At 55.5% G+C, this 14,255-nt stretch overlaps 1 protein-coding gene across 2 annotated transcripts in view; it reads right to left on the reverse strand.

Moving 5' to 3' along the window:
• Positions 1–7,057: 7,057 nt before the first annotated feature.
• The window catches only part of GTF3C1 (general transcription factor IIIC subunit 1), a 78,683-nt gene continuing 71,485 nt past the window's right edge, over positions 7,058–14,255 (reverse strand). For both annotated transcript variants that reach the window (XM_055562307.1, XM_055562306.1), the window contains 5 exons: positions 12,635–12,915; positions 11,351–11,885; positions 10,627–10,678; positions 9,007–9,199; positions 7,058–8,052 (listed from right to left, as the gene is read on the reverse strand). In XM_055562307.1, the coding sequence (XP_055418282.1) occupies positions 7,846–8,052; positions 9,007–9,199; positions 10,627–10,678; positions 11,351–11,885; positions 12,635–12,915 (1,268 nt within the window). In that variant the 3' untranslated portion in view covers positions 7,058–7,845. The remainder of the gene's footprint in view (positions 8,053–9,006; positions 9,200–10,626; positions 10,679–11,350; positions 11,886–12,634; positions 12,916–14,255) is intronic.

Below are 14,255 nucleotides of genomic sequence, written 5' to 3' on the forward strand. Positions count from 1 at the left end.
CTTTGCGACATTTTGAAGGCAACTTACTGAACATCAGCTTTTCACAGGAGCTGGAAATTGGTGCTGCACATTGCAAACAATTCTTACTTTAAAAAAGGAAAAAAGATCCCAGGAAAATCAGAATGGACATCTCCGTAGTGGGGCATAACGTGCAGAAGTACTCCCCATCCCCTTCTCTGCTGCTGCTGCCGCTGCTAAGTCGCTTTAGTCGTGTCCGACTCTGCGACCCCACAGACGGCAGCCCACCAGGCTCCCCTGTCCCTGGGATTCTCCAGGCAAGAACACTGGAGTGGCTTGCCATTTCCTTCTCCAATGCATGAAAGTGAAAAGTGAAAGTGAAGTCGCTCAGTCATGTCCAACTCCTAGTGACCCCATGGACTGCAGCCTACCAGGCTCCTCCGTCCATGGGATTTTCCAGGCAAGAGTACTGGAGCGGGGTGCCATTGCCTTCTCCGATCCCCTTCTCTACAGCTCGATAAAAATAAAAATCAAAATAAAAAGAAAGGAAAAGAGATCATTTTTCTCCTAAGGGTGCTCACCTTTAGAGGCAGGCTTTTCGAGGCCGCTGAGCCAGGTTAAAATAGCAGAGTCTGTTTCAGTCACCAGCTCTCAGAGCCCTGAGGGACTCTGCCCTGGCCTGGCCCTGCCTGGCCCGTGGTCCTTCCCAAAAGTCAGGCTGCAGGGCACCACCTGAAGCTCTGGCCTGTCTCTGCTTTTGGATGAGGCTGACCTGTCAGTCCTGCCGATGGCTCCTCTGACTTCTCTGTAAAAGGGGGAGGGGGGTGGTGGTTGGCAGAAGTCGCTCAGAGAGCACTGGATTCCTTGGTTCTGAAAATTTTAGAACATTGATGGTCTTAATAGTGGGGCTGGGATCAGGATGTGCGAGGTGCAGATGGGAGCACAAGTGTGAAACCACAGCTCCTGCAGGTGTGAGTAGCCCTCCCCATCGCCCACCGTCACCCTGGAGATGCTTGGGCCAAGGTGTGCTGTGGTTTCACACCTTCAGGGAGACCACGGGCTCCAGGCGCTCATGAGCCGTCGGCTCTCCGGGGAAGCAGCTCAGCTCTCCAGCACCCAGAGCTCTGGGCCCAGGTGTGTGGGGGGAGGGGACACCTGTGACCCCCACTGATGGCAGGCCAGGGTTGGGGAGGGGCACGGGTCTCTGGCCTGGGCCAGACAGGACTCCTCACCGACACTTTGGGTCCTTGAAGGGGACCCAGCTCATAAAAGTCAGTGCAGAAGGGAGACAGGAGCTGGCCCACCTGGGGGGCTGGAGTACCAGGAGGTGGGTGGGTGGATGACCGATGGACGAGTGGGTGCATTAGTGGGTGGATGGAAGCATAGGCTGGAGGGAAGAACAGTTGGATGGATGGATGGAGATAAACAGTTGCTAGAGACAAGGATGAAATGCCAAACACAAGCTCCAGGAAGGCAGCAACTTCACCTCTTGTGTTCGCTGCTTCACCCCCACTCAGGCATATAGGGAGCCCTCCTCAGTAAAGCCTGATTTGCAGGGTTTGCTTATTTCCACGGTGAAAACATTTCACCACGGTCAGTTGGACTTGATGGCTTTAAATACGGGATTGGAAGAGATGTTTATAATCGACACTCCTAGCTGGTATGAGGCAACCCCAGCACTTGGATGGGAGATCAGAGCAGGTAGTAGGAAGGCTGTGGGGGGTCTTCAGGGAGGAGGTGGTATTTGCTGGGCTCTGGAAAATGAATAGGACCTGTAAGGGACACCAGCTACTCAGGCAGAGGGAAGAGTTTGAGCAAAGGCCTGGAGATGTGACAGAGCCCTAAACACGGGGTGAGGGGGTCAGAGTCCAGGCCATACAGTTACTAACAACCCTGTCTTTGGAGGCAGGAGGGTGCCACCCACTGCTCCTGGCCCAGGCCTTTTCCCTCTGCAGGCTCCCAGGGGCGGGATATCCATTCAACAAATGAAGTGAAAGTGCAGAAGGGACCGGTGACTTGTCTGCGGTCACACCCTGAATTAAAGGTCAGAGTCAGAGCTTGAACTCTGGGCTCCTGACCCCAAGTCCAAACTCTCCTCACCTTGCTCTGCTGCAAGGCACCTGGGTCAGGAGGGAAGAGACGGCCATGGGTGCCTGAGCTTGTGTCAGCATCCCTGGGGGGCTGACCCCAGGTCTGGGAATGGCTACGTGACCCGGGCGCCCCCACCCCGCAGAGAGCATGCCACCCTCCTGGTCTCAGTGAGGGTTCAGGCTCAGACATGTGACCCCAGCTAGTCCATATGCTTTTCCTACGTGCTGTAGGGGTGGTTAATCCTGAAGCGGCTGGGGACGGGGCTGGGTTAGAGGGGAGAGCCAGGAGGGAACAGCTCATCTGAGGTGAGGCCAACACATCGGAAAGCAGAGCTAGGAAGTAGACCTGTATTCCTGATAATACCTCTTAAGCTCTTGGATCCAGCCATGCCTGAAACTACACTCCCCATGGCATCCGGTCCCATCACTTCATGGGAAATAGATGGGGAAACAGTGGCAACAGTGTCAGACTTTATTTTTGGGGGGCTCCAAAATCACTGCAGATGGTGACTGCAGCCATGAAATTAAAAGACGCTTACTCCTTGGAAGGAAAGTTATGACCAACCTAGACAGCATATTCAAAAGCAGAGACATTACTTTGAACTCTGTCTAGTCAGACAAAGGTCTGTCTAGTCAAGGCTATGGTTTTTCCTGTGGTCATGTATGGATGTGAGAGTTGGACTGTGAAGAAGGCTGAGCGCCGAAGAATTGATGCTTTTGAACTGTGGTGTTGCAGGACTCTTGAGAGTCCCTTGGACTGCAAGGAGATCCAACCAGTCCATTCTGAAGGAGATCAGCCCTGGGATTTCTTTGGAGGGAATGATGCTGAAGCTGAAACTCCAGTACTTTGGCCACCTCATGCGAAGAGTTGACTCATTGGAAAAGACTCTGATGCTGGGAGGGATTGGGGGCAAGAGGAGAAGGGGACGACAAAGGATGAGATGGCTGGATGGCATCACTGACTCCATGGACATGAGTCTGAGTGAACTCTGGGAGTTGGTGATGGACAGGGAGGCCTGGCGTGCTGCGATTCACGGGATCGCGAAGAGTTGGACACGACTGAACTGAACTGGGCTTTTGAGGTACATCTCTGGGGGCAACAGACGTGAGCATCCTCTTTTTAAAAACTGATGGCCCCAGAAAATAAATTTTAGATTCTGCAATTTGGGGGGGGGGGTCTCTCAGCATCATGATGGCCACCCACCCAAGGCAAACTCCATCTCTGGAAAGGAGCCTAAGCAGGGAGGGCTTTGAGGCTGGATGGTGTGAATTGGGAAACCAGGAAATCCAATTACTAGCTTTCAACCTGCAGAAATCATTTCACTTCCTCATGCTTCAGTTTTCTCATACATGGAATGGGTATATTGATCAGGACCAGGAATCAATACGTGTGAAGTATGGGGAAGGGTGTCTGGCACATTGGAAGTGCTTAGAAAATGTTGTTACTTTATCATTTTTTTGGACAAATCAGTCCCACCCTGACCCCCACTCCCATATACTTTTGTTGATCTCAACCTTACACTTGGCTGGACAATGAGCTGTATGTGCGTGCACGTGCGTTCAGTCCTGTCCATGGCATTTTCCAGGCAAGAATACCAGAGTGGGTTGCCATTTCCTTCTTGAGGGGATCCTCTTGATCCAGGGACTGAACCTGTATCTCTTGGGTCCCCTACATTGGCAGGCGGATTCTGGGCCAGCTGGGAAGCCCAAACAAGCTATGAGTACAGACATCTGGAGACCAGACCAACCCTCAGCAAATGGAGATGTTGGGTTGCTGCTGCCACCTGCTGGTGACCACTGGAACTTGGCTGAGGAGCCTGCTGAAGGGGGTGTCCTCCCTGTGCAGAGGTCCAGGGGCTCCCCTCGCACCTGCCTGGCACTGCCAGCTGGCTACACAATTGTCACAGAAACTCAGTGCGGAGGGAATGTTCACAAGGTGAACTGGTAGGTTCTTTTGGTTACAATGCTGTTAGTTTCGGATGTACAGCAAAATGATTTTTCTTTTTTTTTTTGCAGATTATATTTCATATAGGTTATTAGAAGACATTGGGTATAATTGCTACAAGGTAATTCTTGGTTCCCTGTTTTATGTATAGTAGCTTGTATCTGTTAATCCTAACCTTCCAATTTGTCCCTCCTCCTTCTCCCCTTTGGTAACCGTGGTAAGTTCTTTTTTATTATTTATTTATAGTATGTTCAATTTTTTTCTTATAAAAATCTTTTAAATTTAAAATTTGTTTTAAAAATTCTTATTTATTTTTCTTTTTTAGTAGGTTCTCTTTTAAATTCAACAAGGGCTGAATTCTACTCCTTGGGAGGGTGGGCGGGCCTGCATTGGGCACCAGGCGGTGTGGGTGGTGAGACCACACTAAGCAAGGAGATCACGTGTGCACACACACACATATAAAAAATACACATACACTTCACACATACAACACACATACACACACGCACATGTGGAAAATTCCCTGGCATAAGTGGGGTAAGGACCCAGGGGAAGGGTGGGTAGTCAGGTGAAGCCAGAGGACACAGATCACTCAGCCCGGGATTCTGGGTGGCCTTGGGCAAAGCGAGGGTGGAAGGGAAGGGGATGTGGGAGGCTGGCAGCTGCCAGACACTGAGTGAGATCTGATTGGGCTCCAGAAGGAAGAGAGGTGGGGCCTGGGAAGGCAGAGAAGATGCTCAGTGGGGAAAACCAGGACGCAATTTCAGTGAAGAGGGAGTAACATCAGGACCTCAGTGCCAGGACTCCCGCCTAGACTTACCTCGTAACTCATGGCTCTCTACGTGCAGGCACCGACGTGCAAGGGCACTCCAGGGTGAACCACAGCTGGAGCTGTGTCAGTACGCAACATGCCATCACAGGTCTGTGTTTTCTTAGGGGTGGGGAGCATAAAAGGTATGTAAATGCAGAGAAAAAGGCCTGGAGAAGAAAGCAGCCTGCAGGTTTAGATGTTTAAAGAGAATGGATTAAGTATGGCTTATGTAAGCAAAAAGGAGTAAAAATGAAGAGTGTGGGCTTCCCTGGTGGCTCAGACGGTAAAGAACCCACCTGCAATGCAGGAGACCTGGGTTTGATCCCTGTGTCAGGAAGATCCCCTGATGAAGGGAGTGGCACACCACTCCAGTACGCTTGCCTGGGGAACTCCATGGGCAGAGGAACCTGGTGGGCTACAGTCCATGGGGTCGCAGAGTTGGACGTGACTGAACGACTCACACCTTATGTAAGTAAAAAGGAGTAAAAATGGAGTGTGGAGGGACAAGGAACCCAGAGGACAGACCTTCGGGGGTCTAGGGTGTGCTGTCACTCGGGGTGAACAGGACATGACCCCTCGGGCTTGGTGCTCCCCACTCCTATCCCGTGTTTTACTAGGTAAGTGAAAAGTCGCTCAGTCGTGTCTGACTCTTTTCGACCCCATGAACTGGAATTCTCCAGCCCAGAATACTGGAGTGGGTTGCCGTTCCCTTCTCCAGAGGATCTTTCTAACCCAGGGATCGAACCCAGGTCTCCCACACTGCAGGCGGAGTGTTTTACTAGGTGGTCAGTGTTTAAAATCTTTTTTTTCTAAACATGAATTCCTTCTCACCCTGGGCATGCAGATTTTAATTTTCCATAGTTCCTACCCTGCCTGATATTAACCAGGCCACTTTATATTACCTGCCTGGCTCTGAAGCCATCTGATCTCATAGCTTCTGGTCTACACTTCCGGTTTTGCAAACCCTGGGTACAGAGCTTAGAAGGGCAGAGAGCTACCTTGGGTGGGGGCTAGCTGAGGGGGTGGATGGACACACGGACAGATTGATGGGATGGGTGGGGGGTGGGAGGGAAGGAGGAAGTCATCCTTGCACGGGATGCCTAGATGTGGGAATGTGGGTCACAGAAACCCCCGCTCTCCGCTGGAGAGCTGACTCCTCGCCCGTGTCCATCTCCTAGACATGTGCCCGAACTGCCTCTCAATCTGGGCACACAGGGAAGGAAACAGACTTCACTGAGTCCTGCTACGTGCTTGTCCTTGGTGTTCTCCAGCTCATCTGGCCCTCCTGTGAGGGGGACGGTCTATCCCCATTTCTCAGATGTGAAAACCAAGGCTCTGGGATGGGAACATCAAGACTGGATCCCAACCCTACCTTCCTCCCGCCACGAGATGCATTCCCACACAATCATCATCTGTATTTTCTGTTTACAAAGCAAATCATAACCATTATTCTACTTGATTACCCAGATCACCCCAAATGCTATTTTTTCACTTTAGAGTAAAAACGAATAAAGAAGGAAAGAAAAAAAAATGATGCCAAAACTTGGCCAGGTCTTGGCAGTGTTGGGGGTGGAGGCCGGTTCACTCTCAAGACTCCGGGCCCCATGCCTCCTGTTCTTTGCCCCGTCACCCTGGACTCTGGCCCGGGGACCAGGTCCCTGGCAAAGAGAAGCTGGAAACCCAAGGCTGCCAGGTGGGCCAGGCCATGAGCTGCAGGTTAGAGTGAGAGGAGCTCTGATGGGCCTGAGGCCTGGCCTGGGGGCGGGCCAGCCGTGACTGGGGGGCGTGTCCCATACTTGTGATGGTCACATGCAGAAAGATCTATTTCTAGATCTTTCCAGAGAAGACAGAGTTCTGGATTTTTTTTAAAATGTTAAACCTCCAATTTTAAAGAAATGTTGGTAACTAACTAAAAAACAACAGAAACACTGTGAGCGAAATAGACCAGCTGTGGGCCGCATCCACGCTCCAGGCTTCAACCTCAGCAGCCTGCCGGCATCGCCTCGGCCACAGGCCTGGCCTGAGTGCGGCCAGATGCCTGTTAAGGGACAGGCCGGGGCCTGGCTGAGTGGGAGGAAGGGTTTTGAGGCAGTGGCGTGCAGTGAGGCAGTGCCAGGATGGGCCGAGCCAAGCTCACCCCCAGCACCCACCTGTTCCTTGGGTTTTACCGACAACGTCTATTCCCGCTGTTCCATGGTGGAAAACAACAAGCCCCCGGTGGATCAAAGATTCTTTAGGAAATACAAAATGAAATGCGTTTTACTTTGCTTTAATTAAAAAAAAAACATATAAATACATGCCAGGGTTTTTTTTATCAATAAGGAAAGAGGTTGAAAAGAAAAAAAAAAAAGACAAACCCCAAACCTGTAAGGACTCCCCATTTCCAGGTGGCAGGAGGCCTGTGGGTGGCTTGCAGGCTCAGCGGTCAGGGGTCCTGCCTCCAGAGGAACAAGTCTCAATGGCGGCCTTGGCAGGGGGTCACCCAGCCCGCGCTCTATGACATGTCCCCACGAGGCCCTGTCCCTCAGAGCAAGGGGGGCTTTCTGGGGAGCACGGAGAGTCCTACATGATGGGGTGGCCGGAAGCTGGAACATGAATCTGCGTGGATGGGGCAGACCCCTGAGGCCCACAGCTTCTGACCCCTCACTGGCCAGTGGGGGGATATCCAGAGAAGGTTCAGGGCCCGGGCAGGCGGCTCTGCTCCCGAAGGGCAGGATCGTCTCGGAAGCCTTGGAGGACCAGCCCACCGGGGCCTCTCACCACAACCCAGGATCCAGAGAGATTGGAAACAGGAGGAGAGCAGGTGGGGAGCAGCACAGTCCTGAAGGCTGGCCGTGGATGGGCTGGGAGCAGGCGGCCAGCTGGTCCTCCGTCCAGAGTTCCAGGCCAGAAACCACAGCCAGGGCTGGGCTGGGCACACAGTGTTCCCGTGGGCGGGATGCAGGAATCCTTGGGTCCCGACCTTGCCAGGCCGCCCCCACACGTGGGCAGAGGCCCCCCAGGAGAGAATTCCCTGGAGGCTTGCCAGGACCACACGGGCCTCAGAGGTGGACCCACTTGTTCCAGTTCACCTCGTTGGGGAAGACGCGGCCGAGGCGGATGGTGCAGTCCAGCGTGGGCTCATAGAACACCATGGGGCTCTCGTCCAGGCTCAGCGGCGCCTCTCCCACCGACGGCTTCGAGAAGAGCGAAGTGGCCACGGGCTTTCTCAGCACGCACTTTTTAATGCAGCCCAGGGTCTCCAGCCCCTGCAATGGCACAGACAGATGGGTTTCCAGGGGCATTTAAGGACCATGTCCTCTGTACCCAGAGCAGCCTCCCAGAACAGACACAGGAGGGTGGCCTTGAGAGACGAGCAGGGATTGACCAGGCGGGTTTAAGCAAGAGCCCAGGGCGAGACAGAAAGGGCGTGGCCAGCATTTATACAGCGGTCCCGTGTTGAGCAGGGGCTGCAGACTGGCTTCCAGACGGGGTTATTTGGCCCAGACCTGCTGTGAAGTGCAGGGAATTGCGCACTGAACTTCCCGCTCTTGCTTCTGTAGAGGAGCTGGAACTCCTGTGCACACACGGCCGGAGCCCAGGGTGGCCATCAAGCCGAGCTGCCCTTAGGAGACTGTGGGCACCTCACCAACTCTCCCTGCCACCCATGAGGGTTGGTCACTCACGTACCTGCTGGTCCCCGTGGGCATGCAAGCCCTTGAGCCCTGGTCTTGAGTAAGGGTCAGAAGTAAGACCCCAGGGATGCTTCTGTGTAAGCCTAGGCAGCAGCTCGGGGCTGAAGGAGGACCTGGGAGGGACAGCTGGGGCGGGGACCCGGGGCAGGGGTGGGGGCTGTGGGAGGCTGAGTGCTGAGAACTGGGGCTGGGCGCTGGCAGCGCTAAAGAGCAGATGCAGGAGGAAGGAAATCGGCGTGGGGCTCAGCCGGCGCAGTGGCCTCACAGGGCAATGGGCTGACCTCTCTGGGCACAGGGGTGGGAGTAAGCTTTGAGGGTGGCGGGGGGAGGATACCAGGGGCCCAAGACTTCTGAGGAGCTGGCTGTCTGCGAGGAGGCCAGTGCACCCTCGTGGGCTGAGCTGGTAAGCAGTGGCCGACCCCAGAGCTCAGCCAACGTGCCCACTGCGCCCCGCCCCCTGAGACCCCGGAGGAGGAAAGGTGCAGTGGGGCACGGGGACGCAGCAAGCGCCTCCCCGCTGAGGCTCACCTGGAGCAGCTCGAGCACGGCCAGCGGCTGCAGGACGCCCTTGTAGTGCTGCAGCAGGGCGCTCTCGGGCACGCCGGGCCTGGTCATGATGTGGTGCAGCACCGCCTCCATCATGCCCTTGACCACCGGCGTGTTCAGGCGGCCGTCCACGATGCGCCACGGGCGCCCGATGAAGCGCACGCTCTCACAGTCCCTGTGGCGGGTAGGGGTGGGGAAACGGGCATCAGGCTTAGTGGGGGAGGGGAGACAGCTGATTCCACGTGGCCCCCACCTCGGCAGACGGGTGCCCAGCCCACTGGCAGGGCTGAGGACCCCTCCCTCCTGTTCTTCTGCCTCTGGCTCTCCTGCCGCCTGAAGGGACGGGCCCCAGCCCCCTCATCACCCCACACTGGTGGGGCGGGGAAGAGCCAGGACTTCTAGATTTACCAGCTCCCTCTGGGACCTGACAGAACCTGCAGGGTTTTTTTTCTTTTGTAGGGAAGACTTGACAGGACTCTTAACCTAGTAGCTGGTCCCCTCGTTTCCCATACAGTGTAAATTCTGCTTAATGTAACTTCTTTTCTGCTTAAGCATTTGCATGACTATTGGTGCTCTGAAGTCAATTCTAAAATGCGCAAGTTATAAATGCAGAAGAAAAAGAGTCAACCTCCCAAACCAAACCTAACAAGGACCCCTGAACTTTTTCCTAGGACTGAAAGTAGATTTCAGTTCTGCCTTTGTTATAAGTTGACCCTAAACATCTAGAAGAAAATGGAACTATCTGCATCTTTGTATTTATTCCTTGGTATCATAAAGCTTATTTTCATTAACAACAACAACAACAAATGGCTGCACCCCCTTCTGACCAAGCTCACAGCTCCATGTGCAGCAGCTCTGCCTCTGTGTTGTATTTGGGGTTCCAGGCACACTCTTCCAGAAGGTTTCTACTAACAACCAAAGCAGTGACTGGTTTAGAAGGGTTAGTTGCTCCGTCATGTCCAACTCTTTGCGACCTCATGGACTGTAGCCCGCCAGGCTCCTCTGTCCATGGGATTCTCCAGGCAAGAATACTGGGGTGGGTTGCCCTTCTCCAGGGGATCTTCCCGACCCAGGGACTGAACCCATGTCTCCTGCATTGCAGGCAGATTCTTTACCGTCTGAGCAACCGGGGAGGTCTGACTGGCTTAGGTTTTTTACTAAAAACTAAAGCAGTGACAGGTCTGCCACACAGGGTCCCAGTGTGGGACACCCCAGGCTAGCTGGACACCTGGCTCTGACCATGTGACGGGGCCCGCCCAATCTGAGCCAGCAGAACATGGCCCTTCAAGCCGAGGGTGATGCATACACTGTGGGAGGCGCCCCGCGGACTTCCGTGACACCCACCGTTCCCAGCGGACGGGGCGCTACAGCCGTCAGCACTGTGGCCTCGTCCACCTTGGGCAAGGAGCGCCTGCCTGGTCTCTGGTGAGAGGGACCCACGGTCCCTCAGGTGTCTGAGACCCCTGGCCGAGAAGCGCTGTGCTTGACAAACCTTTGTGAAAGACCTCCAGGTAATAATCTACCCCGGACCTTGGGCGCCACCCTCCGAGGCTCTCATCGCCCCCTCCCAGCCCAGGCCGCTGGAGCCTGAACCACACTCACCTTTCCCATGCCACCTGGGAGAGGTTGCCAGCTGCAGAACCATCTGCCAGACCTGACAAGAGGGGAGAGGCGTGGGAGACTGCAGAGGTGGGGCCCACCCGTCTCTCCCCCAACCGTTCATCCCACAGGTCCTTCTGGGTCTGGCGGTAAGGCCGTGAGCACAGAGACAGCACCTCCCTCCTCGGGGCGGCGGGGTGTGGGGGCTGCACCCCCAGGACAGTATCAGATGGACAGATGGTGGGGTGCCAGTCGGGGCTGTGCCCAGGGCTCGGTGATGCCCCCAACCCAGGGGAGCAAGCGAGTGCCTATCCTTCTCTAGAAGCCCTGACCACATAGCTGGGTGTATAAATCCCTGGGAGAATTCCAGCAGAGGAGAGGAAAGGGGTGGGGGGCACCTGCCAAGTCCCCTGGGAGGCGAGACCCTTCCCCTTGCAGCTTCCTGGTAAGGACACCTCAGGAAACGCCTCTTTCCAGAACCAGAAGAGAGCCTCGTCCTTGTAATTAATTCACAAGTCGGCTAAGGAGCATGAGGCCCCTGCCCTCTAGGGGGAAGACGAGTGTCAAGAAACTCCCGCTAAGTCGGGGCTGAGGAAAGCTGACGGAAAGGCCCCCTTGTGGCAGCAGCAGACTCCTGGTCTTGAGGAGGTGGTGTGGGCCCTTCAGGCCCCGACAGAGAAGGGGCTGGGGGGGGGGGGGAAGGCGGGGTGGGGACAGGCTTTGGTACCTCTGGGGTCTTCAGGGGCCTCTGGAAGCTGGGCCTGACAGCTCAGCTGCTCCTGGCCTGGGAAGCTGGCAACCCCAACACCCTCTTGGTCCCCTGGCCCGGCTTCCGATGCACCTCCATCCTCAGGAGCCGCGAGCAGGGCAGGCGCCAGAGTCCCCAGCTCCTCTTCTGCTCTGGGCCCTGGGCTGGGGGCCAAGCGTATGTCCTGGAGTGCAGGCCTCTTTGCGGGGGGCTCCAGGGCACTCGTGGGGTCAGCATCCCCGCCCTGGCTGTTTGTGTCAGCGCCGGCCCAGCTGCCACGCCTCTTGGCGCTCTGGGGGCTCTGAGAGGGCGGTGCCTGCCTCTCTGGGGGGTTGTCCTCGCTGGAAGGCCCCTCGGGCGGTCTGGCCCGGTGGTCGTCTCTTTGAAGGTCAGCACCCCCCTCTTTGTCTTTCAGCCGCACCGAGTGCAGGAGCCAGGGCTGTGCATTGGCCATGGTCACAAGGCGAGCGGTGTTCCCGCCGACTTCCAGCACCTGCTGGTGCTCTAAGAGGTCCTAGGAAAAGGGGAGACAGACGGGTCTGCAGGGAACCCCAGGGTCATCAGGGCTCGCTTCCCCTGCCTGAGTGCTTTAAGCGTCCTGAGCCAGTGGCTAGTCCAGCTCCTCAGGGCAGCTGACCTCTGCCTCGACTTCTTGGAACCACATTGCACCCTCAAAGCTGCTGCGACCTCACCAGTCGCCTGCCTGGCCATCTCCTCCCAGACTCCACACCCCGAGGGCCCAGTGTTTCTGCAAAAACAACACCCCGTGCTGCCCCTGCCTCACCTGCCCTTTAAAAATGCTTTGCCGAAACCCTTCAAAGAGCTCAGGGCTGTTAAGGCATGAGCTGTTGTCTCCTGGCGTGGCCCTACAATTAACTTTCCTCTGCTCCAAACCCTGTGGATTCATTCTGTCTGGCGTCACTGTGCATTGGGCACACGGACTCATGCTAACGAAGCAGTGAGACTGTGGATCAGCGGCAGGGAGTCTGGAGACAGCAGAGAGCTGGGGGAGGACGAGGCCCAAAGCTTGGGTGGGGGAGGCTCCACCCAGCTCTGCTGAAGAAACGGCCCAGAGAGGACAGACGGACCTTCCAACTTTCAGGAGAAGCTAGGGTTTTAGGCAATCTTCAATGTTGACAACCAATTCAACTTTTGAAAAAAAAATTCCACACGCCCCAAACCAAGCCCACTCATAGCACGCCTCTGACCCAGGAGTTGCAACTCCTGCTTTTGCTTCTGCAGCTACCTGAGAGCACAGCTCACCTGGACGTAGTCTGTGAAGGTCCTGGTGCGCTCACTGTCTGTCCTGGCCAAGGCGAAGAACTGTTTGCTCAGCTCCAGCCGGTCCACCCCAAAGCAACCAGCTGCTGCAATGGCCTCCTGGATCTCCAGGGCGGCGAACACATCTCCGGGCTGGTACCCAGACAGCGCCACCTGGTGGACGAACTCCTCTAAGCTGCAGGTGTCCTCTGGGCTGTTTATCAGCCTCGTGAAGGTGTCAGGGAGGCAGGAGGGCCCTACCGTCAGCTCCTCCAGAGAAGGGTCTGTGGAGACGGGGAGGACCAGCATCAGCCCTGAGAAGCCTCCTCCCCTCCCCAGACCAGTATACAAGCGATGCCAAGGCAGGTGCACGCCAACATGGACTCGCTGCTTTCCAAAATTGGTCAAGGGGTCGCTTTCTGAGTAGACACGGCTGGGCCCCTGGCAGTCAGGTTCCTGATATATGCCTCTGGGCCCTTGACTGCAGCCAGCTGGATCCCCGGGGCCATAAGGTTCTCCTGCTCACAACTCACAGTGAAGGGGAAAAGGTGGGGGCTGGGGCCTCTGAACAGAGTGGGGGGCGGCGGTCCTCCATTCTGGCTGCCTCGGGCCCACCCTTCCTGATGCTCACATGTTCACGGCTTCTGAGACCCTCTGAGATACCCTGGGACTTCTCCATAAATCCCCACTTACGCTCAAACCCGCTGGGGCTGGTTTCTGGTACTTCCTGGACAAGGTATCTCTGCTAAGACCACAAGCCTCAGGTCGCCACATTTTTGCCCAGGCCAAGCTCCCGACACAGCATGGGATACTGATCGTGGTTATGAAACTAGACACCTCAGACTTCCCTGGTGGTCCAGTGGATAAGAATCTGCCTGCCAATGCAGGGGACACGGGTTCAATTCCTGGTCTGGGAAGATTCCACATGCCATGGAGCAACTAAGCCCGTGTACCTCAACTACTGAGCCTGTACCCTGGAGCCTGTGCTCTGCAACAAGAGACACCACCACAGTGAGGAGCCGCAGCACCACAACCAGAGAAAGCCCGCACAAAGCAATGCAAACACAGTGCAGCCAAAAATAAACAAACTAGCTACAAAAGAGTAAACTCCTCAACACGTGAAAATGAAGGCGAGTCAGACGGGCCAGGAAAGGCAAGGGTGAGAAGGACAGGGACGAGGCCCTAGCATTCTCATTATATGTGCAGCGAGGAGAGTGCCTGATATCGAGGGTGCAGGAAACGGAGGTGAAAGTAAGTCATTAACGTTTCAGAGGCAATCAATACAAGAACTCAAAAACATGTAAAAATTGGAAAAAAAGGAGATAAGAGGTGATGGATATAAGTGGAATACTCAGCTTTCACAGCAAGGGGTCAAAAGACTTAAGTAAAAAAACCACACTGAGCGCTAACCACAGCAGGAACAGCCCAGGGCTCCCCAAACAAGCAGCCAACTCGGGCCGCGTGCCCACCCTCCACTGCCCGCCTTGCCCCGGGTCAGCTGCTAAGGACAGGAGGGGTTTTCCTTTGCTTTTCCCTTTGGTTTGGTCGGCGGTGGCTTCCCCAGGCAGCCCTGGGAGCCTGGCCATGAGCTGGGGGTCTGGGCCTTGGGGTGGGCAGGGGCGGT

The sequence above is a fragment of the Bubalus kerabau genome, chromosome 23 (assembly GCF_029407905.1).
Source record: "Bubalus kerabau isolate K-KA32 ecotype Philippines breed swamp buffalo chromosome 23, PCC_UOA_SB_1v2, whole genome shotgun sequence".
Taxonomy (NCBI): domain Eukaryota; kingdom Metazoa; phylum Chordata; class Mammalia; order Artiodactyla; family Bovidae; genus Bubalus; species Bubalus kerabau.